This window comes from Lytechinus variegatus, chromosome 15 (genome assembly GCF_018143015.1).
Source record: "Lytechinus variegatus isolate NC3 chromosome 15, Lvar_3.0, whole genome shotgun sequence".
Lineage (NCBI taxonomy): Eukaryota > Metazoa > Echinodermata > Echinoidea > Temnopleuroida > Toxopneustidae > Lytechinus > Lytechinus variegatus.
The window spans coordinates 19,581,522-19,607,504 of record NC_054754.1 but is presented as its reverse complement, the minus strand read 5'-3'; the positions used below and the strand labels follow the sequence as shown (position 1 = coordinate 19,607,504).

The 25,983-nt window shown below is 36.1% G+C and overlaps 2 protein-coding genes across 3 annotated transcripts in view; one reads left to right on the top strand and one right to left on the bottom strand.

Moving 5' to 3' along the window:
* The window catches only part of LOC121429179 (monocarboxylate transporter 7-like), a 34,515-nt gene extending 17,674 nt beyond the window's left edge, over window positions 1–16,841 (top strand). Inside the window, exons 2-4 of the mRNA XM_041626115.1 lie at window positions 1,085–1,228; window positions 1,924–3,018; window positions 16,626–16,841. Of these exons, the coding sequence (XP_041482049.1) occupies window positions 1,085–1,228; window positions 1,924–3,018; window positions 16,626–16,747 (1,361 nt within the window). The 3' untranslated portion in view covers window positions 16,748–16,841. The remainder of the gene's footprint in view (window positions 1–1,084; window positions 1,229–1,923; window positions 3,019–16,625) is intronic.
* Window positions 16,842–20,432: 3,591 nt separating this feature from the next.
* On the bottom strand, window positions 20,433–25,320 carry LOC121428820. Of its 2 annotated transcripts, none has more exons than XM_041625668.1 (4): window positions 25,214–25,320; window positions 24,476–24,626; window positions 22,709–22,829; window positions 20,433–21,375 (listed from the first exon to the last, which is right to left on the bottom strand). In XM_041625668.1, the coding sequence occupies exons 2-4, from the start codon at window positions 24,579–24,581 to the stop codon at window positions 21,075–21,077; spliced, it is 528 nt and encodes a 175-aa protein (XP_041481602.1). In that variant the 5' UTR covers window positions 24,582–24,626; window positions 25,214–25,320; the 3' UTR covers window positions 20,433–21,074. The 2 variants fall into 2 exon arrangements, with proteins under 2 accessions (XP_041481602.1, XP_041481603.1); XM_041625669.1 differs by having other exon boundaries at window positions 22,709–22,823.
* Window positions 25,321–25,983: the final 663 nt, after the last annotated feature.

Below are 25,983 nucleotides of genomic sequence, written 5' to 3'. Positions count from 1 at the left end.
TAGCATAACTCGACCATTCTATATATCGATTTTATTTTTAATTGGCCCCAAAACATGCGGGACACGAATTTTACGCAATTGCGCCGAGATAGTGGTTTTGACCCATCAAAACAGCAGTGTCGTTCTGTGCTGACCACACAGAAACGTTGTTAGCTCTAACAATGCGCTAACAATGCAGAGGCCCTGTAATAACCGGTAATGTGGCAGCGATGCCTTTCAATGTAAAACAATGCATGACTTACACATTGAAATAAATGTTTTGACTTCAAAATCCGAAAGATGTGACTGGGCTGACTGTTAGGCTAACAACGTTGTTGTGCGGCCGGCACTCATGGACTCTGGACAAACGAGAAATTTGCAATTGTTCGTCCTGTCCCAATCTTCGGACGATCTGCTGCCCCGGTCCACCAACTTTCGACAAAACCCTCTCGGCTGTTCATTGTCATTTGACAGGCGTTGTGTTCTTGAATCCAAACGAGCAGCGAAAACCCCTATTAGTCACCACAGGTGATAGTATACAAATAATGCGCGTGCATGCAGGGCCAAAATATAATGAACGATGTGTGAGAAGAGCCAATGGATATACCGCACCGAGGTCCGCAGGACCGAGTGCGGTATACACATTTGGCGAGTCGAGCACAGAGTTCTTTATTTAGGTCCTCAATGCACAAGAGTGCGTGCATTGTTTGTTTTATACACCCCACCCCCCCCCCCCCCCATGTTACTGAGTTGCCCCGAATGCTATATCTGATCTAAATTCTAGATAATTTCAGACCTCGCACTAACACGCACTCTGACGTCAGAGTGCTTGATAGTACTTTTGGCATGACGTCAGAGTGCAGGATAATGCATTTTTGGTGCATTGGTGCGATTCGCTAAATATAGTGTGATCGGATTTGGACCAATCATATTACAGAACATTGTTGGGGTTGTACTGTATAAATAGTGCTATCCGTCTTTCGCGGTGACGTAATACTAATGTCTTAAACGATTCAATGAAATCATGGTATTTCATCCATGATAGGTTTTTCGAGACATTCTTCCAAAATTATATTTCATTTCTATTTTATCATTTGCCCTAAAGCTCCACTTGTGTCATTGGTTTATCGGATGCTGAGAAACCCAAGACCGGTTACCCTTGTTGGAGCTTTTTGCACGTCATGTGGAGCGATTTTCTCTTCTCTTTCTCCAACCCCGGTCATATTTTGTCTGTGCTTCGCTTTATTCGGTAAGATATTACATGTACACAAAATTAATATATCAGGCTTTGAGAAAGTATAGTGGGAATTATTTACTTGAGGTTGGTCTAGCAATTACTCATTTTCCCCAACTGGAGAAACCCCGAGAGGATGTTTACATTATTTTGACAGTCCTGATATATTTGTTTTATATCCTTTATTTAAGTTGATCTACGTGTAATTTTGCGATTATAGGGGGGGGGAGCCCGCACCAGAGTACCATGATGGGGAATACATGTATAATGTAAGGGCTTTATATAAACCGAATAGCATCGTCATTATTATTCCCTCTATCATCAAAAACATCATTTTTAATAACAGTAAAATTAATATGATTTTTATTATGATTACTTTTATAATTAGTAGTATCAAAATTCTCATTACCATATTCATTGTTTATACTGTATAGCACATGGCGTACAATGTTGCTATATATGTTTCTGTGCGCTTCAGAAAACAAACAGCAAAATTTGTTGTTACTTGGTCATTTGTCTAAGTGGGGTACATTTTGAATAATGTAAATAAAGTTTTAAGAGCTTTTTCTTATGGTTTATTATGTTGATTATTTGCTCAAAACTCGTCCTCTATAATCGGCATTATATTTACAAAAGAAAATATCCGTAAACAAATATTATTCCTATTAATACCGGTATAATTATTTCTTTTTCTAAAATTCCTGTTTTAGGACTAGGCAGCTCAGTGGTCTTTGTATCATCCATTTTGACCCTCAAAGGGGTTGCAAATGATCGATTCCACGTGATGTATGGGATAGCTACATCCGGATACGCGTTTGGTTCTTTGTTTCTTCCAATTACAGCTGAATATTTACAAAGTATCTACGGCTGGAGGGGGGCTATGTTGATACTTGGGGCACTATCCGGGAACATGATTCCGTTCGCAATCGCACAAGGGCCCTCTTCTTTTCCGGGTGAACAAGAGAGTGAAAATGGTCCCTTGACCGAAGAAAGTGGAACGGAAACTGGGGTATACAGCTTTAGTAGCGAATTTTATTCGGATTCATCATCTGATTCAGCAGACGATGACATGTCATCAACTGACAATCTTGATTCAGAAAAGCTTCGAACAAGAGAAAGGTTGCAGATGAGTTTTGAAGATGAGATTGACGTTGACAGTGATCAGGGTTCGACTGGCACGTATAGCCTTAGATTGACAGATCGAATGAAAGAGATTCGAATGGGAGAGCATACCACAATGTCCTACGCATCGGGAAAAGAAGCTAATTATAAGACTGATAAAAGTAGACATCAAAGAATGGAAAGACGTGGGTTCTGCACCACACTTCATGAAACCCTGAGCTCCTGTGGAAGTCTTTGGGAACCCTGCCTGGTGACCTTAACATTTTCATACTTTGTGATGGGTATAGAAGTTGCAGGTTGGCGCTTCTTATTCGTCCCCCGAGCCATTGACGGAGGTCTGTCACTACCTAATGTCCATATCCTAGACCTGACAGTGGCCTCTGCCACGTTTATCAGCCGTCTCACACTCGGCTTCGTACTCCGGAAATCTGGGAATACGACGACAGTTCTGTTGTGCTTGGTGATCATAGAAGAAGTGTCCAAGTTCCTCGACGTCTTTGTTCCCCAGTTTCCAGTGATGCTTCTCTGCTCCTTTCTATCCGGGATCGCTCTGGAAGCGATGGCATTCTTACCGGTCATTCTTGGTGCAGAACTCTTGCTGGTACCCGAAAACTTCGATGTTCTCTTTGGAATCCTCGAGATGTTGCAAGGAGTGGGAATTTTAGCTGGAGGGGCCATTTCAGGTAGTATAGCTATCTATAAGGTTTCTCCCTTACTTTGTTTCTCAAGTACAACGCTCCTCTCAATAAAGATATGAGTCTGTACATACGTATGAAGGGGGCCGCAGGGGGGGGGGGACCCCTCGGACAGTCATTTTTCAGATTGCGTGAAGTGCTTGAAATTCAATACTTTCCCACCATTTTCATTCTGATTTTCAATTATACTGTATATCGATGTTTAGCAGGTGTAAAGTTTGTCGTCATTGCAGGTTTTCTTTTATTAGAATCGCGCAGATACTCGTTTGCACAGACAAGGGCACTGCGCAGACTTGGGTCACCTTACTGTCCCCTAAGAGCAACCCGCAATGATAAACATTCCTTAATTTGTATCAGGTAGGCCTTGCACTACGAAAGTGGTCATAAACTGTAATTACCTCTCAAACGACAATTAATTGCATTTTACACGTTCTAGATCTGAATTTACCTTCAGCAAATATAATCGTCAATCATTCTTCCACTAAATCAGGGGCCGCAGAATGGTTTTCAAAGGGGGGAGGGGTGTTACACCCACAAATGTAATAACACTTTACCCACAAATGTAACAACGCCCACAAATGTAATAACACTTTACCCACAAATGTAATAATTTCACCCACAAATGTAATAATGACTTTACCCACAAATGTTATGAATTTGAAGGGATTTTTGGCAAATCCGTTCTAAACTAAAATCCTATAGTAATGCGGTCATGTAGCAAAAAAGTGCGAAGTCTCTTTTCCTGTCCCGGTTAATTAACAAATTATAATATAAGTCCAAAGTCTTTATTCAAAACCCATTTGTTAAGAAAATATAATATAAATCCAAAGTCTTGATTCCAGACCCGGTTGTTTAAAAAATAATAATATGAGCCCAAAGTCCTTATTCCAGACCCGGTTGTTTAAAAAATTAACATACAAGTCCAAAGTCTTTTCTCCAGATCCGGTTGTTTCAAAAATTATAATATAAATCCAAAGTCTTTATTCCAGACCCGGTTGTTTAAAAAATAATAATATAAGTCCAAAGTCTTTTTGTAGACCCAGTTGTTTCAAAAATTACAATATAAATCCAAAGTCATTATTCCAGACCCGGTTGTTTCAAAAATTATAATGTAAGTCCAAAGTCTTTTTTCCACATCCGGTTGTCTCAAAAATTATGATATAAGTCTAAAGTTTTTTTTCCAGACCCGGTTGTTTCAAAAATTATAATATGAGTCCAAAGTCTTTTTTCCAGACCCGGTTGTTTCAAAAATTACAATACAAATCCAAAGTCTTTATTCCAGACCCGGTTGTTGTTTTTTTATTATTATATGTCCATAGTCTTTTTTCCAGACCGGTTGTTTAAAAAAATCATGATATAAATCCAAAGTCTTTTTTCCAGACCCGGTTATTTAAAAAATTATGATTTTAGTCCAAACTAAGATACAATAATGATATTCCAGTGGAATAAAAATGAGAATTGAGCTAAGTCTTTTTCCGGACGCTAATAGTAAATCGAGAATCAAGCATAGTCTTTGCTCCAGACCCGGTAACTGAAAGCTGAAACCTTACAGTAATGCGTTTATATAGCACAAAAATGTGAAATCTTTTATAAAAACCCGGTTAATTAAAAAATTATAATATAAATGCAAAGTCTTTTTTCCAGACCCGGTTATTTCAATAATTATAAAAAAAACAATGACCAACTATCCTATTTATGTTGAATAACATGGAAATACAGCGTAGTCATTCTGTCAGACCCAGTTATAAAAATCATTAAAAACACAACAATAACAACAACAAAACAAAGACCCTACAACCATTTTTTAAAAAATGGTTGCTTTTATATTCCTTCCTTTTTTCTATGAAAAAGAACACAAACAACAAAATATTTAAATACATGTGAAAAAACTGAGAAATAAGATATCAGTAAACAATAGGGGGATAACTTCCCGAAAACGATAAGGTTGATCGACGATCTATGATATAGTATATAAAAGAAAAACATTCTAACAAGAGGGGATAACCATTCCATTCCATGTTTTTATTTGGAAATAAGTCATAATTGACTATTTTTGCCACCCACTGTATGAGAAGTAGGGTAACAATTTAATTAAGTATTATTGTTATTACTTCTTTTTTATTATCATTATTTCTTGTATATTCATTCCTTTTTTTCTGAAAAACACAACTTTTAAATACATATAAAACAAAAAACTGAGGAATGAGATATCAGCACACAATATGGGGATTACTTCCCGAAAACGAAAAGGTTGTTGATTGACGATCTATGAGATATTATATAAAAGAAAATCATTCTATAAAGAGGGGATAACGTTTTAACAAGTTCTTCGGTACTTTAAATTTTCAGTGTACTAAGCACCATTTGTAATATATTCAACATTCTTTTTTATTAGTTACAATTTCAATAATCTCAGTGGCCTACGATATATTTTCTGGGGTTATATTGACCCGTAAAGTAAAGAGAGAGAGAGGATTTATGTGATCAAGAAGTGATAAGATAGGAAAAAACACTGATTTGAAATGGCTGAAACAGAGAAAGAAAGAAGAGCCCCCTCCCACACCCTTACCAGAGTTACGGGGTGAGGCTGTCCAGGTCAATCAACATCTTGAGGTTTGATCTTTCCAGGGGACAAACGTCTTTAAATATGGTGTAGTCTTTGCTCTAGACCCAGTTATTTCAAATTAGGAAATTATTAGAAACGATAAAAACAGACAAACAATATTAACAAAGACGCCACAATGTCAATGATGTAGAATAACGTTGTTGGTGTTGTTATTTTGGGTTTTTAAGGCGCGTACCATTCAGATCTGAAAATTTACGCCTTTTATTAATTTGTCGTTTTTGTGGTATGCGTTATCACAGGGTTTTTATAGTTTGGGAGATGCTGTGTCTAAGTTTTAAGATTAATCTTTTGCTTAATTTGTATTTTTAAAACAACTGGATGTGGGGTAAAGACAACTCTCTAAACCCAAGCATTTTAACTGGGTTTATAATTTTAAAGTTTGGTCTTAGCTTTGATTTTTTTTTCGTTTGTTTATCTTATATATAACTGGGTCTAGACGAAGGTCTAAGCATAATACTCACGTTATTCAACAGGAATAAGAATATGACAAAGTCTTATGTTTTTAAATTGTTTAAATTAATTTCTAAATGACTGGGTCTGGAATAGAGACAACGCTCTAAACATGTGCTTTTCTACTTGGTCTCAATTTGGAGGATTGTTGGTTCTCAGATTCGTTGTTGGGGGTTGGGTTTTATTGTTTTTTTATTCTTGAAATAATTGAGTCTGGGGGGAAGTCTACAATAGATCTCAATTGGAGATCACATACTGGATATCCCAAAATATATATGTTTTAATAGAAACAGAGAAAATCGTTCTAAAGGAGGGTGCGCAATTTACATACATGAATCCCTCAATTATGAATACCCTATTAATGATAAAGAAATTGAAATGCAATTTACCAAAATACATATTGCCGGAAAAGTGATCTCCATTGTAAATTTCTATAATCCATGCAAAAAAATGGATGATGTTATCTTAAACAAAATTACCAACGGTATAGATAACAACCTTTTCCTTATAGTAGGGGATTTCAATCTCCACAATCCTGTATGGGGCAGTACAAAAACAGACCAAAATGGTAAAGTGGTTGAAAACTTCATCCATGAAAGAAACTTTGTATTTTTAAATGATGGAACAGGAACTAGAATAGATCCACATACTGGGAAAACTTCTTGTCTCGACCTCAGTATCACATCCCCTCTGCTATCTGGTAAGTGTACTTGGGAAGTTCTACAACACACTTTTGGGAGTGATCATTTTCCCATATCTACCCAAATATTACTGGATCGAACCAGACAGGTACATGTGGGTAATCAAAGGGTCAATGAAGAAATACACTGGTCTTTTAAGAAATTTGATTGGAATTCCTTCACTAGAAATTGTCAAGGAAGATTGACAGGAGATAGAGATATCTTAATCGACCAAACTGATATACATGTATACAGTGATTTTACTAATAAACTAACAGACATTATAAGTGAAATAATGCCCAAGAAAGGCAAAAAGAAACACAACCCCGTTCCCTGGTGGACAGATGAATGCACAAAAATCATCAAAGAAAGAAATAGGGCTAATAATAAATTAAAAAGACATATATCCGCAGAATATTTAAACATATATTTGAAGAAGAAAGCAGAAGCCCAAAAGATTCTGCGCCAATCAGAAAAAAAATATTGGGAAGATTTCTGTCGAAGACTAAATCCCTATGTACCAGAATCCATGATCTGGCACACCATAAAAAGACTGAAGGGGTCGGTCAACAACAAACGAAAATCCAAAAACATGCCAATCTTAGTGGTTAATGAAAAGGAAGTTTTGTGTAATAAAGAAAAAGCTGAGGCTTTTTCTTCCTTTTTCCAATCTACATGTATAAGTCTAGTAGAAGAATGCACGGGAATAAAAGGCAATGAACACATTGCAATCAAGTCAATGAACAGGGGAATGGAACATGTTTTGAATGAACCTTTTACGTTTCAGGAATTACAAAAGGCTCTCAATACTTGTAAACAATCATCCCCTGGGGAAGACAAGATCCCTTACCAGGTGTATGAAAAACTTCCGAATGAAAGTAAGAATTTTATGCTAAAGGTCATGAATTGGATATGGGACACGGGGGCCATACCCCCAAATCTGAAACATTCTATATTAATCCCTGTACTAAAGCAGGACCAAGACTCCCATACTGTATCATCATATCCGCATACATTCGTAATTCCGAAGCTTCGTAATTCCGAAGGTTCGGTTATTCCGAAGGTCCGTATTTCCGAAGGTTCGTAAATCCGAAGGTTCGTAATTCCGAAGGTTCGTCAATCCGAAAACGAAATAAGGTTCGTAATTCCGAAGGTTCGTTAATTCGAAAACGAAATAAGGTTCGTAATTCCGAAGGTTCGTTAATCCGAAAACGAAATAAGGTTCGTAATTCCGAAGGTTCGTTAATCCGAAAACGAAATAAGGTTCGTAATTCCGAAGGTTCGTTAATCCGAAAACGAAATAAGGTTCGTAATTCCGAAAGTTCGTTAATCCGAAAACGAAATAAGGTTCGTAATTCCGAAGGTTCGTTAATCCGAAAACGAAATAAGGTTCGTTAATCCGAAAATTAAATAAGGTTCGTATTTCCGAAAATGAAAATTATTCATTTTGGTAACAAAAATGATGTTGTCATTACAAGATTACACGATATTATGCAATTATAGTAATAACGATCGATGATACATGTGTGTGTTGTGGCCAAAAGCATGTATATCATTAAGAATATAGGCGCCCTGATCAAGCATAGGCTAATTTCGATTTTATCTGAGCAATTGCTGCCTAAGCAAATGGTTTAAAGATGCAGGGGGTCAAGTGTGTTGGTCGCGTGCGAGTAACCTCTAGATAATAGGATTTGTATTGGAGGGGATGTCATTTTTAATAACAGCTTCTGCTGGTAATAAAATAAAAAATAATACTAATAATGATCCTTGTGAGATTTTGAAAGCGCGAATTGCAAGCTCAAACTAGTAGACATTTCATGTAACAAGACGTGAAGTGAGCATTCGGAGCATTTTTTGTAATCGTGAGAAAGATGTGTATCTCTCTAAAGAATTAATGCGAGGGCAAGCTGTAATATGTTTATATACTGACCTGGGGCCCGTTGCATAAAACTTTTTACCTGAGAAAACTCAGGTTGTTTTTACAGGAGTTTTTGCCATGTGCTAAAGTCATGCAGTGGCGGAAATCAGACTAACCTTAGTTTTCAGTTTTTACCAGAGTTTTCTCAGGTAAAAAGTTTTATGCAACAGGCTTCAGAAAGTAATCTTTTAAGGACTGCATTTAGTGACTCATGAATAGAATATATCTCTCACGAACTAAATAATGAGAGCGCGAACCGCAAGCTTAAAATTTGTGATATTCCAACCTGAAAACTGGACATTCTAAGCATTCTTGTAAAAATGATAATAATAATGGCTGGGAGAACAGTTTTCAGAACTGAAGTACCTTCCCTGGGTAAATGATATCTATATCAATATTATCATTATTATCATTCTAGGAATACATGAAATTTCCAAAAGTTTGAGCACATGATTCGCTCGCAACATCTCACAAGGATGCCCTTTTAACAGTAATTGCTCAAAAAGGCGAATTTTACATCTTCAGATTTGATTTTTTCCCCCAAACCGCTTGCTCGCTACGCTCGCAGAAATGAAACGTAAATATATAACTTTAGTGATCACTTAACACAATTTGCTCAATTTAATTACTACAAAACACTCAACCTGTTTACACAGGTGATAATCTCATGGTGAAAATATCCGTTTGCACCAAATTGCCCCTATTGGCCCCTTTTTTGCTTTGCCCCCCCCCCCCAAAAAAAAATAGGAAAATACGTTCCGCCGCCATTGGTTGAAACACGCATCGTCTTCATAGCTAACTGCAAAAAGTTCTTAAAATGTCCCCTTTAGATCAGGTCTGAGGTTATATATTTTATATTTCTGTTCGCGTCTTCTTGCTCGCAGTTATTATCTAAATTCAGTTACATAGGCATCTCGTTTTAAAGATCACAAACATATTGCCCATCATAATTATTAAAAAAATATATAGCTCGCATTATTTAAAAAGGGTTTATCATGTTATTACATATTTACTTTACTTTATAAGTATAAAGCTAATTATTGACTGTTAGGACTACCCTTTCAAAGAAACAAACAAAAATCAACTTTAAGCTGCCGATCGAGGAAAATATGGCTGAAAAAAAATTGCCCCCCCCCCCCTATTTGACGAAAGCTGGATCCACCGGGAGGGAGGCAGGGGGCACTTGCACCCCAAAAATGAAATAAAAAAACAGGGAAATTAATATTTTCCAAAATGGGAAAGTTCCTTTTTCAAAAATAAATATGCCGTTTTTCATGTTTTTTCGAAATGAAATACTCTTTTTAAAGTATACAAGTTAAGTTAAGTTTTCAGGCTGGAATATTGCAAATTTTCAGCTTGCGCTTCGCACTCTCATTCGATTGGTGAAATATGCACCCTAAAGAGGTCACTAAATGCTTTCTTTAACAGGTTCCTTTTCTGGTCAGTATGTTTAAGCTCGCGTTTTCGCTCGTGTTAATTCTTTAGTTAGATGCACATCTTTTTAATGACAGCAGAAATCTGCTCGGATTTTTAAAAACTTATTTTCATTTTTTATTGAAATACCCTAAAGTTTTAGCTTGTGATTCACGCTCGCAACACCTCGCAATATTGCCATTTTAAGAATAATTGACCCCAAAACCTTTTACAACTTCACCTTTGAATTTGTTTTACCAAGCCGCTCGCTCATTATACTCTCTCCCGAAAAATAAAGCCTAAATATACATTTTGCCATAATAAGAAGTCACTTCAACATAGTTTTTCTCTACTTAATCACTATCAAACACACAATGACTTCAAGCAGATGATAATCTTAAGGTAAAAATATCACCAAAGTGCCCATTTTGACGTACGAGTTTCATTTTTTGGCTTTACCTCCCAACGAAAATTCGTTCGGCCGCCCTTGCCTTCCCATCCTCATAATAATTGAACGGCAACAGTGTCCCCCGCGCGCCCCCCCCCCTCCCCTTGCCTCTGCCTCTGCTTTCCCGCTTTTCATTTTTCGTATTAACGAACCTTATTTTGTTTTCGGATTAACGAACCTTATTTCGTTTTCGGATTAACGAACCTTCGGAAAAACGAACCTTATTTCGTTTTCGGATCAACGAACCTTATTTCGCTTTCGGATTAACGAACCTTCGGAAAAACGAACCTTATTTCGTTTTCGGATCAACGAACCTTATTTCGCTTTCGGATTAACGAACCTTCGGAAAAACGAACCTTATTTTGTTTTCGGATCAACGAACCTTCGGAACAACGAACCTTATTTCGTTTTCGGATAAACGAACCTTCGGAACAACGAACCTTATTTCGTTTTCGGATTAACGAACCTTCGGAACAACGAACCTTATTTCGTTTTCGGATTATCGAACCTTCGGAATAACGAACCGTCGGAATTACGCCACAAATGTTCGGATTAACGAACCCTTTTTCGTTTTCGGATTAACGAACATCGAGGTATAGGCAATTTACGTGTTTCGGAATTACGAACCTTCGGAATAAAGAACCTTCGGAATTACGAAGCTTCGGAATTACGAAGTGTAACCCATCATATCGACCTATAGTACTAACTTCGTGCTTTGCTAAGATACTTGAACGGATTGTAAAAAATAGACTTCAGTGGTACTTGGAAAAGAAAGAAATATTCCCACCTTTTATGACAGGTTTTCGCTCCAAACGTAGCTTGGTGGATAGTATAATACTTCTAGAGAACACGATTCAAAGAAGTATTAACGTTGGAGAATACACATTAGTAGTATTCCTTGATATTGAAAAAGCATATGATCGACTTGATATCAAAAGCTTAATATACAAACTAGCATCATATTATGATATCTCGGGCAATATGCTACGATTCTTGAATAACTTTTTGAAAAAGCGAACTTTTCATGTGAAGATTGGACAGGAAAAATCAAAATGCTATGAAATATACAATGGTCTGCCCCAGGGTAGTGTATTAAGTCCATTGCTTTACAATGTTATGATGTGTGATATCCCGACTGATGAATCTGTTACAACATCCATATATGCGGACGACTGTGCTGTCTGGATATCGGGTGCGGATATAGAGCTTATTTCAAAACAATTACAGTATCATTTGAATAAGTTGAACAATTGGTTTACCAAATGGGGATTTCGTCTCTCACAGAGCAAAACAGTCCCAGTACTTTTTACTAAGAAGAGGAAAGTCAAATATCCGGAGCTCAGGTTAAACAATGCTACCCTGACCTTCAAATCTGAGAAAAAATTCTTAGGAATGATATTTGATCAAAAACTGTCATGGAAAAATCATATAGATATGATCATTTCAAAATGTAAACGTAAGATGAATATTTTGAGGTGCTTAACAGGTACGACGTGGGGAAGCTCCTCAAAATCGCTACTGATTGTGTATAAAGCACTAATAAGATCATTATTAGATTTTGGCTGCGAAGCTTATGATAGTGCGCCCTCATACATCAAAAAATCCTTAGATCATATTCAATATCAGTCCCTGAGAATATGTGCAGGAGCTCTTCCCCTAACATCACTTGCTTCCTTACAAACAGAATTAGGTGAAATGCCCCTAGACTTACGCAGGCAGATGCTTGCAGATATTCTAAGACAAAAAATTGCTATGCATCGTGATCATCCTGTTAACGTCAAGCCAAACTGGCAAATGGAGATAGTAAAACATCAACAAAATTATAAACCTTTTGGATGTAGGACAGCATTGATGAATGAAAAACCAATTGAAACTTATACTGTACCTTGTCTCCCCCCATGGACAATGATTCTTCCAAAAGTTTCTCTAGAATTGAGTGAAGTTCTAAATAAACAACAAAATCCCTTATATTTAAAACAACGTAGCTTAGAACTTATAGGAAGTAAATGGTCAAATCAGTTGCATATATTCACAGATGGGTCAAAAGTTCCAAACAATGGAACAGTCTCCACTTCTTTCTATGTACCAGCTTTCTCCATCCATGAGGCAAAAAGGATGGCGAACCATACATCATCATTCAGAGCTGAATTAGCAGCCATAGTCCTTGCCCTCAACTGGCTGGAGACTATAGATGTATACGTCGGAATTGTGATTTTCTCTGACTCATTGAGCGCACTACAGGCCATAAAAGAAGAAAAGGATGTATCCTTTGTCACGGAAATCATAATTTTAACGACTAAATTAAACTATCAAGGGAAACACATCCACCTTGAGTGGATCCCTAGCCATTGTGGTCTGCATGGGAATGAAATGGCAGATCATTACGCCAAAGCTGCCCTACAAAACAACATTGAAATATTTAATAAACATTCTCTTTCTGAAATAAAGAGTATTGTTACAGATAAGTATATCACCCTCTGGCAAGATAGGTGGAATTCTTCACACGCCTTTCTAAGACAGGTACAACCTGCCGTTAACAAACCACATTTATGTTTTTTAACAAGACTTGAGGAGAGTATTGTTCATAGATTAAGACTCGGAGTAGTAGGTTTGAACGAAGATCTTTTTAAATTGAAAATGCACCCAACAGGATACTGCAATAATTGTAATGGGTGTATTGAAACTGTAAGTCATTTCCTCACCGAATGCCCAAAATACATCATAGAAAGGTCTATGTTACTTGCCGAGACCAATATAACTGATGCTAAGGAAATAATGACATTACTGAAAAGTGTACAAAACATAAAGCAAAAATCCATTGCACGCTTTGTTTTAAGAACAAAGCGATTGTTCGAGAAACGGTAACCTAGGCAACTAGTTATGCAGAATTTTAGTTGCTATCTTGTTTTATTGTCGCACGATGTTCTGAAATTAATATTCACCTAGAAGACTTTTGTCATTCATGCAAAACCTTTCGGATGTATTATAAAATGTAATAACTGCATGGCTTTGTTCAATAGCGAAATGGTTTTGCAGTTTTTTACTTAATCATAACTTACAAACTACTATATTTGAATATATTTGTGTGGGTATACACACATAATTATATACATATCAACTATTGGAAGTTGTATTACTATAGCAACTATTATTCATCAACTGAATCAGACGCGCGTTGGATGTACACACGATATAATATATTACAATACTTGTTTTTTTTCATCTCTAACCGCCCACAATATCTTGTAACTAACCTTGGATGATTGGTCGCAAAGCATCCCACACTATATATTTTATCAAACTATTATGCATGTGATAGAATATTTTACATTTGTTAAAGCCTTGACTTTAAGAAAGGGAAAAAAGAGGAGACATCTCCCCATATCTTGCTGGGGTTCCCTTCTTTCATTTTCCTTGCGGAAGAGGGAGAGGAGAAAGGATAATTTAATAGTTAAGAAAAAATATATATATTAAAAGTAATAGAAACAAAATTAAAATAATAAAATAACCACCCAAATGTATTGACACTTCTCTTTTTGTATTTGCTGAATTTCATGTTTGAAGCTCTTTCTATATACAGACAAGTGTCCATCGACTGACTGAGGGTCACAAGGAGGAGGAAGGGCTTCCTCCCACAAGGGCCCCTTTTTATTTTCCACGTTAGGTAGGTTAAAGGCGTTTGTCCCCTGGAAAGATCAAACCTCAAGATGTTGATGGACCTGAATCCACCGACGGGACAGTCGTAACCCCGTAACTCTGGTACGGGTGTGGGAGGGGGCTCTTCTTTCTTTGCCTGTCTCTCTTTCAGTCATTCCAAATCAGTTCATTTTCCATATCTTATCTCTTCTTGATCTCATAAATCTTTTCTTCCTCTGTCTTTACGTATATGGGTCAATAAACCCCAGAAAATTATCCAAGGCTACTGAGATTAATTGAATTGTAAGAAAAAAAAACAAATATATCAAAATTGATGCTTGGTACACTGAGAATTCAGAGTATATACAGAAAACCTGTTAAAATGTTAGCCCCCCCCCCTTGTTAGAATGATTTTCTTTCATATAATATCACATAGATCATTGATCAACGACCTTATAGTATTAAATGCTTTGTTTGTTCGTTTTTTCATAGAAAAAAGGAACGAATATACAAAAAATGATTGAAAAAAGGGAAGAAAAAAAATTTGAATAAAAAATGAAAATAATATTATTCAATTAAATCGTTTCCCAACTCTTTATAAAGTGAGTGGCAAAAATAGTCAATTATGACTTATTGCCAAATAAAAACAAGGAATGGAATGGAATGGTTATTTCACAGTTGTTAGATTATTGGGTATTCGTTTTAGAATATTTGTAAAAACTATTGTTTTTAATAATAACCAAGTCTGGAGAAAGGACGTTTGTTTTACCCATGCATAATCGCAATGTTTTGCAGGGGTCTTAGTATTATTATTAATAAAAAATCAAGATATGGGGTAAAGACATATTTTTTACTGGGTACAATTTTTTGAAAATTGGTTTTAGATTTGATTTTCTTTTTTAATTCATTTTTTTACATAACCTGGTCTGGAGGAAAGAGTACGTTTTAAAACTCGTGTTATTCCAAAAGAATATGATAGGGTCTTATGTTAGATTTTTATTCGTAATTTTTGTAATGATTAGATCTGGAATAAAAAACAGCATTCTAAACCTCTTTTTAAAAACAGGTTCTTAGGTTCAAGGATTGCTTGGTGTTAGATTTGGAGTTGTTTCTATTTTTACTATTAGCGTTATTTTGAAAAACAGATGACTGGGTCTGGCTGAAAGACTACGCTATATGTCCATGTTATCCAGCATTAATAAGATTATGGGATCTTTATACGGTTTTGTTGTTGTTGTTGTTGTATTGTTATTTACAATTTTTGAATAACAGGGTTTGGAGAAAAGGCTAACCTCGATTTTCTTTTTTCCTCTGGAATATAATTATGGTATCTTAGTTTGGACTTATATTATAATTTTTGAAATAACCGGGTCTAAAAAAAGACTTTGGACATGTGTGCTATATGAAGGCATTACTTTTTAGGGTTTTAGTTTTTAGTTTCAAATAACCGGGTCTGGAGAAAAGACTATGCTTGATTCTCAATTTACTCATGCGCATATATTCACAATACATTCCGTATAATTTAAAACAACAACAAAGACATTTATTCCACCAGTTTTAATTAACAGGGTCTGGAGAGAAGACTAAGCTCGATTCTCATTCGCAAATATTCACTTCTGAATGACACGCGCCGTATAAGCTAAAACAACAACATTTTATTCTACTTGAACATGATTAACGTATCTTAATTTGGACTTATAACCAGGTCTGGAAAAAGACTTTGGATTTATATTATAATTTTTGAAACAACCGGGTCTGGAATAAAGACTTTGGATTTATATTATATTTTTTTTTACACAACCGGGACTGGAAAAATGACTTTGGACTTATATAATGATTTTTGAAACAGCCGGGTCTGGAGAAAAGACTTCGGACTTATAATTTTTGAAACAACCGGGTCTGGAAAAAAGACTTTGGACTTATATTATAATTTTTGAAACAATCGGGTCTGGAATAAAGAATTTGGGCTTCTATTATAATTTGTTAATTAACCGGGTCAGAAAAAAAAACTTTGCACTTTTGTGCTATATAAACGCATTACTATAGGATTTTAGTTTAGAACGGTTTTGCCAAAAATCCCTTCAAATTTATAACATTTGTGGGCGATCAAAAATTATTACATTTGTGGGTAAAGTGCATCATTACATTTGTGGGTGAAATTATTATATTTGTAGGTAAAGTGTCATTACATTTGTGGGTAAAGTGTTACTACATTTGTGGGCGTTATTACATTTGTGGGTGCAACAGGGGGGGCGACCATGCACAAAATCACAATCATATAGTCATTTTTACGTTTTTGCACACGGTTTTTGGAAAAAAAAGGGGGGCTTCAGCCCCCAACCCCCTCCACCGCTTCCGCGGCCCCCGTAAATGTTCATAATAAGCGATCGAATGAGACGTATTTCTGTTGCATTGCATTGTTAGGTCTCATTGCTGGTGAACTTGGATACAACACAGCCTATCTCGCTCTGGCAACCACCAATGGGGTGACTTTTCTATTGGTCATTATCCTCAAGCTTTGTGAAAGGAGGACAGGAACGTCGTGATACCAGACGGGATCACCCTCTAAGCGCTAGTTTTATAAAGGAGTTGCGATCAAATGCAACTCATATACCGCCCTTTCCCACGGTAAAGCAAATCGTAATTTAAATGATGATTCCAGTGAAACATGAGACTAATGACGAATTTTTAGCACGTGTGAAACCAAACTAGAATCACGAACGCTAATCACATCGGGCTTGTTCACACGTGAATCTTGAATATGATTGTCATTGTTAATGTTACTGTAATTAGCGTTCGTGATTCTAATCATGTTCTAGTTTGGTTTCACACGTGCTAAATATTCGTAATTCGCCGTATTTTTCGCTGGAATCATCATTTAAATTACGGTTTTTTACCATGTGAAAGGGCGGGAAGTCAAATTCTACTCCGGAGGTGAATTCCAGTTAAGTTTCACTCAAATTACGTTACGAATTCTTCGTGTGGAAGGCTTGACCTCCAAAACATGTTTTTGGGGCAGAGTATATGGGGCAGTCGCAACTGTCAATGATACATCGTTTTTTTTTTTTTTTTTCATTTAAAAATTCAAACACCAATCGAACAATATTTCATCACAATCATTACAAAAAAAACAAATATGATTTATCGTATTTGCGTGTGAAAGGACTTTCTTCCTGGAATTCATAATATCTTACAGATTTGGAGGAAATAGACACTGTTAACCCATTGCCTACTGGAACCGGGCAATCCCTGTACAAAGCCTATGGGAATTTCAGAACTCAGTAGTCAACGGGTTGACTGGTTGACCTATGATCTTTCGACAAGAAACATTTCAAAGACAGTTTTTTTCTCTCTCTCTCTTCAATACTACCTTTAAAAAATCCACATTTGTTAAGTCATTGGCACAATCATGAGTTCTAGAAGTCGACTATTTTTTTTACAAATTTTCCATCAAGATGATATTGACATCATTACGCTGATCTTTATATATTACTTCCATTGCAATTGCATAGAGATTGTTCTTATCTTGATCTTTTGGGGGTTTTATCTTTAAAATTTTTGGATAGACTTAATTTTTGTATAATTTTTTTTCGGTCGTTAGCAACAGAAGGGTCTTTTCACACAATCGTACATGTTTAAGTGTTGCGATGTCCTTAGTGGTTGAAACAAAATGCGTTTCCGTGTATTCCAGTACGTGTCGACTTCAGACACAATGTTAAGATGTGACCAGAGTGAATTCCGGACTTTCGGAAGAAAATCATCAGCTGTTATTTCATGTTTGAAAATTTGAATAATTACCTTAATAGCCCACAATTTTTGTAACGTTTACATCCAATAAATAAGGAAATTATATTCCCATGGTTTGTGAAAGCTTATGTATCTGGGCTCCGTAACACAAAGATTAGCAATCAATCGCTAAATGAACTGACCAATCAATAGCAATGTCACAGGCGCATTTGATTTAAAATACTAGCTGACCAGGAACCAATTAGTGCCGTTCTTTCATATTTGCAATTCATCGCTATGCTTTGGTTACGGAGCCCTGGTGGGAATTATTGGGATTTATGAAATAAATGAATATGAATCAAATTAGACCAAAGTGATACAATGTGACTAGTGAAATGATTTTTAAGCAACTATATTGAAGAGTTTTCAAGTAAAATATTAGCCCTCAAAGTCATGTTGAATTTATTATACTATCCTGGAGTTTTATTTCCCTTTACAAAGATCAAAAGGACTGTTGATATATTTCATGAACATGATTCTGATTCTTCTGATTTGTTGGTGGTCATATCATGCTGGAAATTGAAATAGAGCATTCGATTCTCAATAACCCACAAGGAGACATCTTTTCATTATTTATTCACGTCTATGTTTTATTAGAGAAATGTGTAAATTTACAATTTATTACTAAAGGCCACCACACACCTTACAACTGTTCGCAATCCGATTTTGGGACAAATTGCATTTTGCTCGTACGACAGCTATAACGTCATTACGACTAGATTTCAAATGTGCTTTTATTCTAAGAAGGATGATAGCCCCGGATGATAGCATAATCACAGATTTGATCATAGGTATTCGTATGATGATTTAAAACATTACACAGTAAGATTTTCCAAGTCTCAATATATTAGCATCAAATTCTAGTACATTTTATCCTAAAATCGGTCGCAGACCAGTCGTAAGGTGTGCGGTCGACTTAAGAACTGGATCCGGGCTGAAGATACGGGTATAATTTCCGATTAAAATTGTTCTCTTCATACAGATTGAATTATTTACAACTAGAGAGAATATTTCTTGGACTGTGTCGTTCGACGTAGAACTACTAACAGCAGCGGGTCCGACGGGTCTGTCCTGTTTAGTGCATAAAACTAACTTTGCAATCCAGTGGTAACTACTATGATAACGATGCACTACCATTGGATGGCAGAGTTACCATAGTAATAACTTTGATGCAACGGGGCCCTGGGCCAGGCCCGCCGCACCCATCACGGGTGGTACGGTACCTATAATTTTTAAACGTTTTTATAAAAAAAAAAACTCGGATTCCGCATCAGTAGCTGGACAAGCTGTGACTTATCTCAATAAACATCAACACCGAAAAGGGATCATTTTAAGCACTGTCAAAGAGGATATGGATTTCACCAAAATGATGCGAAGCGCGAGCTGAAAAATATTCGAGATTTAGACCTTAAACAGAAACATAAAAATCACTGTCGGTATAGAAACTTAACATTTTCACATTTTTTTATATATAGAACAAACTCAGATACCGCATATGTAATTGAGCAAGCTGTGCATTTCAACAAACATTATGCGAGCGCGAAGCGCGGGCTGAAATTTTTAATATACTGACCCGAACGGAACTTTTGGAGCATTGTCCAATATAAAGGAAAGGGACGTCTCTCTTCCCTAGAATTTATGTTGAAACCCTTTTTTTTCCTGTCAATTTTGTTTCCTGCCTCTTCCCCCTAAATTCAGATGTGCCCCCTCTAGAATTTCAGTGGTCCCCCTAAAATTTTGGTTGATAACCTTATTTTTTTTTGCTTGTCCAATTTTTTGTGTCCATCCCAAAATTTCAGGTGGACCCCCACCCCCTAAATATTTTGGCTTCCGCCGCCGATGCATCTGGCGGCCATTTTGGATTTATGCAAATTAGCAAAATTGCCCAAAGTTGCCGTTTGGGAAACCAAGCTGAATTTGTTCTAGGACTCCATAGGAACATAAATCAAGAAAAAAGCTTCATCGAAAAGAATATTTCGACATTTCGAGGTTCGGAAATTGTCAAATCGACAATTCGACATAAACTTGTTTTCATTCCATCATCCAAACGGTCACTTCCAATGCACTCGGTAAACCCGTGTCTCTTCTACCATCTATAAATCACCATACAAATCTTCAAGGATCATCCTGGCAGTAACGGATCTAAGGGGTTAGGGATTTAACCACCCCCCCCCCCCCCCACTTGGGCTGACAATTTAAAAAAGGGAAAGGAAGACAAATGAAGAAGGGAAAGAAGATGAGAAAAGAACAGAGAAAAAAAGAGGGACACGAGATAATAAAAAATGGTGAGAAGACTTGGAAAATAAAAAAGACTTTCATATCACTATTTAGAATTTTCACTCGCACTTCCCGCTCACATTGCCTTTTCGATGAGATGTACAGGTCTTGCTAACTAGGCTAAAATTGAGCTGAAAACATCCGGTTTGGAAGTCAATATACATATTTCAGCTCGAATATCGAGCTGTCATTATATTGTTTAATTTCCAATTGATTTAAGATAAAAAGTAATCTGAACAAATGTCCCGTTTTGTGATCTGAATATCTATTTTTTAAGATCTCGCTGCATGACCGCATTATTTGATTTGTGAAGTACCTATTCACTTCATGTATTCCATAAAGTATTTTAGATATCACTTTTCAGGTGTTATTGTCAAAACTTATCTACGAAGTAAATAAACCTACCTCCTCTTCAAAGAAACCAACAACCCACAGCTCTGAGATGCCTACCAGGAAAAATGCGGGGAAAATATTTTCGCCCCCCCCCCCATATGTGCGAAAGCTGGAACCACCCCTGAAAACAGCAAATACAAATCGCCGCTTTTCGGTTTGCGGTGATATTCCTTCTGGTCAAATCCCCCTCTAGGTAAAAGGCTAGATCTGCTGCTGTCTGGTAACCAGTCTATAGACCGTGGAGAAATCCAATAAAATTCCAAGCTAAATCTAGAATTCTAATGAATTTCTGTGAAAATGATTCATATTTGCAAGGCGTACTATTTCATGATAGTTCCAATAAATAGATACTCTTAGGCGGGAAAATTCCGATTCAGCTGTCTCTTTATATTTACTTTTTTTACAAAAATTTTAGGATCATTTAAGCTTGGCATCACCCACGCATTTGTCTGCCAGATCCTTCCGCTTGATATCTAAAAGGGCTTTCCCCAACTGTTCACGTTCTTTTGATTCAGTTGTTCCTCTCCTCCATGTTCGGAGCATATTCAGCGTCCCCATGTAATCTGCATCCGTGTTAGACTGTATGTAGCGTTGTGTATCTTCTGGTTCAAAGCCAAGCTTACCGCCTAGATTATCAATATCACTGCTTTTGACGATCTTCTTTGCAATCGCCCTCAGAATGTCATCGAAATCGCTCTCACATTTTCCCCCTGGCTCTCTACAAAAGATATATGAAATTTATGGAGATGAATGGGCGATGATTGTAAAGATGTTCAACAATAATGACCACGAGGATCATTATCATAATTGCAAACACCGTTTTATACATACTGTGTTTGATCACCCGCATGGATTAATTCGTCTGCCAAGGTCCAACAATTTCATGAAGATTATAATAAATCGTAAGAAGATTATAACGGCGTTTGACCCAAAAAAATGAAAGACCGGCTAAAGCTGATAGATGACAAATAATGGTAAAATTTGAGCATCATCTTACACGGCATTCTTACCAAGAAGTTGGTAAGAATTTTTTCGACTGCCGATTTGAACAAATTCAACTATTCTGTTAGAGTGTAGCGTCCTCTCTTGGCAGTTATTTTATTTTCCTCCGAGAAGTGTTCTTTGAGCAATCATCTTAAAAATGTAATATCTGTATACAAAGATTATAATGTGACATTTTCTGCCCATTTCTAAAAGTTGTTTTTAGGAAAAAGAACAACATTTATCCTGCAAAGGACATTTTCATTTCATATTCTCCACATCACTACTGTTATAAGGCATACCCATTCACATTAGCGGCTAATGAAATTGAGAAAAGATATATTTACTATTTGTGGAGTAAGCTATTTGTATATTACCTTTCCTTATTCGATACTGAGTTTGTTTACTTCATATTAGGTTAAGTTCTTGGAAATAATGGATATTGGGTTTAAAGTTTAAAATGGAGTTGGTATGCAACATATGCCCATTTCAACGCACTTGAATTTTACAAAGTATGCAAGTATTTACAGTATGCCATGCCCTTCTGTCAAGTGTTTAAAAGAAATCAAATTATTGAATCATTCCATTCGGATAAAATTTTGCTTACTTGTCGATACGATATACTGTCCACATACATTCGTAATTCCGAAGCTTCGTTATTCCGAAGGTTCGGTTATTCGAAGGTTCGTATTTCCGAAGGCTCATAATTCCGAAGGTTCGTTCATCCGAAAACGAAATGAGGCTCTTAATTCCGAAGGTTCGTTAGTCCGAAAACGTAATGATTAACAAACCTTAATTTGTTTTCGGACTAACGAACCTTATTTCGTTTTTCGGATTAACGAACCTTTGGAACAACGAACCTTATTTCGTTTTCGGACTAACGAACCTGTCGGACTAATAAACCTTATTTCGTTTTCGGATTATCGAACCTTCGGAATAACGCCACAAATGTTCGGATTCGGATTAACGAACCCTTATACGTTTTCCGATTTCCGATTAACGAACAACGTGGTATAGGCAATTTACGTGTTTCGGAATTACGAAGTGTAACCACACTGTCAGATTTTCACCTTGTTGCAGAAGTAGAACCAGAACCCACGGTTTCTGCAGGATGATTGTCAGCCGATGAGGATGATGACGCTATCGTTGATGGTGAACCTGCTCCTCCCTCTGACATCACCGTATCTGTTTCTAATTAAGAGACGAATGACATAATATAATAATATTATTATAGACATATTAACAAACTTTGAATTCGCTCTAATGAAAAGAATGGGTCATTATAGAAATATTCACTTTTTTTCAATTCGAAAGGTGGTATTCATGTTTTGGGATGAAGATTGATCTCGCATGCTTGATCCATTTAAGCATTTTCTACATCGTAAGTTAACCCTATTCATTGATAGACCCTATTAAGTCTGCAATTCATCGATGGCCAAACCATTCAAATGACATTAAGCCTCATCGGTCTTCATCTATAATAACATGCTGGCATTTCAGAAATGAAGAGTTTAGTAGCAAAAAGGGGTTAGGTCCACTTTGGACCATTCCGAGAAAAAATTATTCTCACTTATTACAATATTCTTATGAGAAACTAAAGTGTCATGATGTACTACCCTATCATGTGAACATGAAATTGGGTATGAAAGAAATCTACCGGTCTTCAATTTTTTTCTATACATATTTTAAAAAAATTATCATTGTGGACCTAACCCCTTTTGCAGGTAAACTGAAATGAATCCTATCTCTTTTGATTAAAAATTTATTTTTCTTTGCCACTTTAATTCACTCTTTCATTTGAATTTAAAATTGTCTTTGGTATCATCATCATTAGAGACAGAAAACAAAAAAAAAATTATGAAAAATGGACCTAGCCCCTTTTGAAAAATGAGTTATTCAGAAGAGTTTAGTTGTAAAAGGGGTTAGGTCCTTTCCAAGAAAATATTTTTTTGAGTTCTCCCATACTGCAATATTTTTATGCGAAACTGAATTTTTGATACCCTACCATGAGAACATAAAATTGGGTATAAGAAAAATCTACCTGTCTTCATATTTTTTTAAGTTATTCTTATCCAAAAAAAATCTGTGTGGCCCCAGCCCTTTTGCAACTAAACTGAAATGGACGTAAAAAAGTGATTTTTCTTTGCCATTTTAGTCCACTTTTTAATAGAAATTTCAACTTTTCTTTGGTATCATCTTTTAGAGCTACTAGATATCTATACATTAGACATAAAAATCAAGTTTGATGGAAAATGGACCTAACCTCTTTTTGCAAGTGAGTTCTTCAAATACAGAAAAAAATGAAGGTATGATTTTCTATTTCTTTGTTAAAACTACAAAAAAAATACATCAAAGAACCCACGAGAATATTAACAAAAAAATGAATATTTGTTGAACAGAATTTAAAACCTTTAACTGATTTTATTTTATAATTCTAGAGCTGAATTTGAAAAATTAAATTAATCAGCAAAAACTCTTAGCTATTAGGTAATTTGAATTGCACATGGTCACTCTTATCAAGAAATTTGGATATATTATTAACATTTTCATAAAATATTCCTATACGAGATTTCGCATTTGGTGAAAGAGAGAGAGACTCAGCTACGCCTCGTTGAAAGGAGCATCTTTCTTTCACCTGGGGAGCATTTCATGAAAGGACTAGTCATACGTTTTATCCGACAGGTCCTGTTTTATCCGACAGTTACTATAGTAACAGTGCTTCTCAACCAATCAGAACCCAGGAAAGCTGTCAGATCTGAAAACTTGTCGGACGAAAATATTGATGAAACGCCCCCCTGGATGATGTGAAATCGTGTACCAACACAACTATTTTATACCGTTTAATGACATTGGAATTATGAGCATCTTCGTTGTATTCTGTTTTAGGGTGATGTGTAGGTTGACTTCATTCTCAGTGATGTTTGGTGTATCCACTTCGAACATTACTTTGTGCTCAGTGAGGTGACGAAATTCCCTTTCCTGGACAATCTACAACAAAATTATACACACAGTTTGAAGGAAAACTCGTATTGCAATTTCTATCAATAAGCTATTTTGAAATTAGGTCTAGAAAGCACTTTCTGCGAGTCATTTTTTTTTCCATTCGATAGATACTCAATTGATTTTGGGGATATTGGAAGATAACGTTATTTGACCTTGCCTGGTATACAAATATGCGATATTAAATGCGATTAGATAAGACTTATAGGTTACGTAACTTTACATTTGGGATAACTTCTGCAGGGACCTGAGAACGATTTTTTTTATTGGGGGTACTGATGTAGATTTAAAAAGCAAAACAAAACAAAAAAGTTTTTCACTACAAATGGAGGTACAATTGGGCCCGATAAATTAGAAAAGCAAAAAAGGGGGTTCACAAGAAAAAGAAGGTCATTTTGGTTAGATTTTTACATTTTTTACATACATGTATCTTCCAGAATACATGTATATGGGGGTGCTGCCTATGCACAACGATACATGTAGCACCCCAAAGAAAATTTTGCAGCATCCAACGTCCTAGGACCATGTACTTCTGTTTTAGCCCCCCCCCCCCTGAAAAACTAAAATGATATTACCTGGGGCTCGTCTTTCAACGTACTTTCTTTACAAGAAATTTGTAATCCTCCTGACTTCCACCTGATTAAGAATTGCTCTCCAGGAATCGGGACCTCATATCCTTTTGGAACCTTTACAAAAAACGATTAAAATCAGAAAAGAGGTATCAATACTTATATTTCGAGAGAAAGTGGCGAACACAGTAACACCGGTTTTAAAAGAAGAAAAATACTAAACAAAAAGAACAATTTCTATAGTTTTGAAATGAATATCTCTTGAATTATAATAGATCCTTGTTTTAATAAAGCGTATTAGAATAAATAATGTGGCATAGTTAGAACCTGCTTATCTTTTTTGAATGATATTTCTATTCTATACATTATATTCTACATATATTAGATCATTCATGAGTCAGGACATATCCTCGGAACTAACTAAAATAACAATTTCTGTTCTCTACAATTCTTAGTAAAGAAAGATAAATGTCAGTTGTGGTAACGATCTCGGAAAATGAAGTTGAACCGAATCCAATGAAATGACCACCAAAGTGTTTGTGTGCATAAATATGAAACATGCTCGAAATTAGTCCGGTAAAAAATGGATAATTGCAAAGAAAGAAGCCAAACAAGCATGACATTCCAACCAGGTATCGGGTCTTTATTCCATGCACATACTTCTCATTGTCGGCGATCTTCATTTTTTCTTCACCTTCTATTTTATGATTTCATAGATTTAGTTTGGAAGATCTGGATCTTCGGTGATTTTGTGAAAACTAATCCTGCTTCTTAAG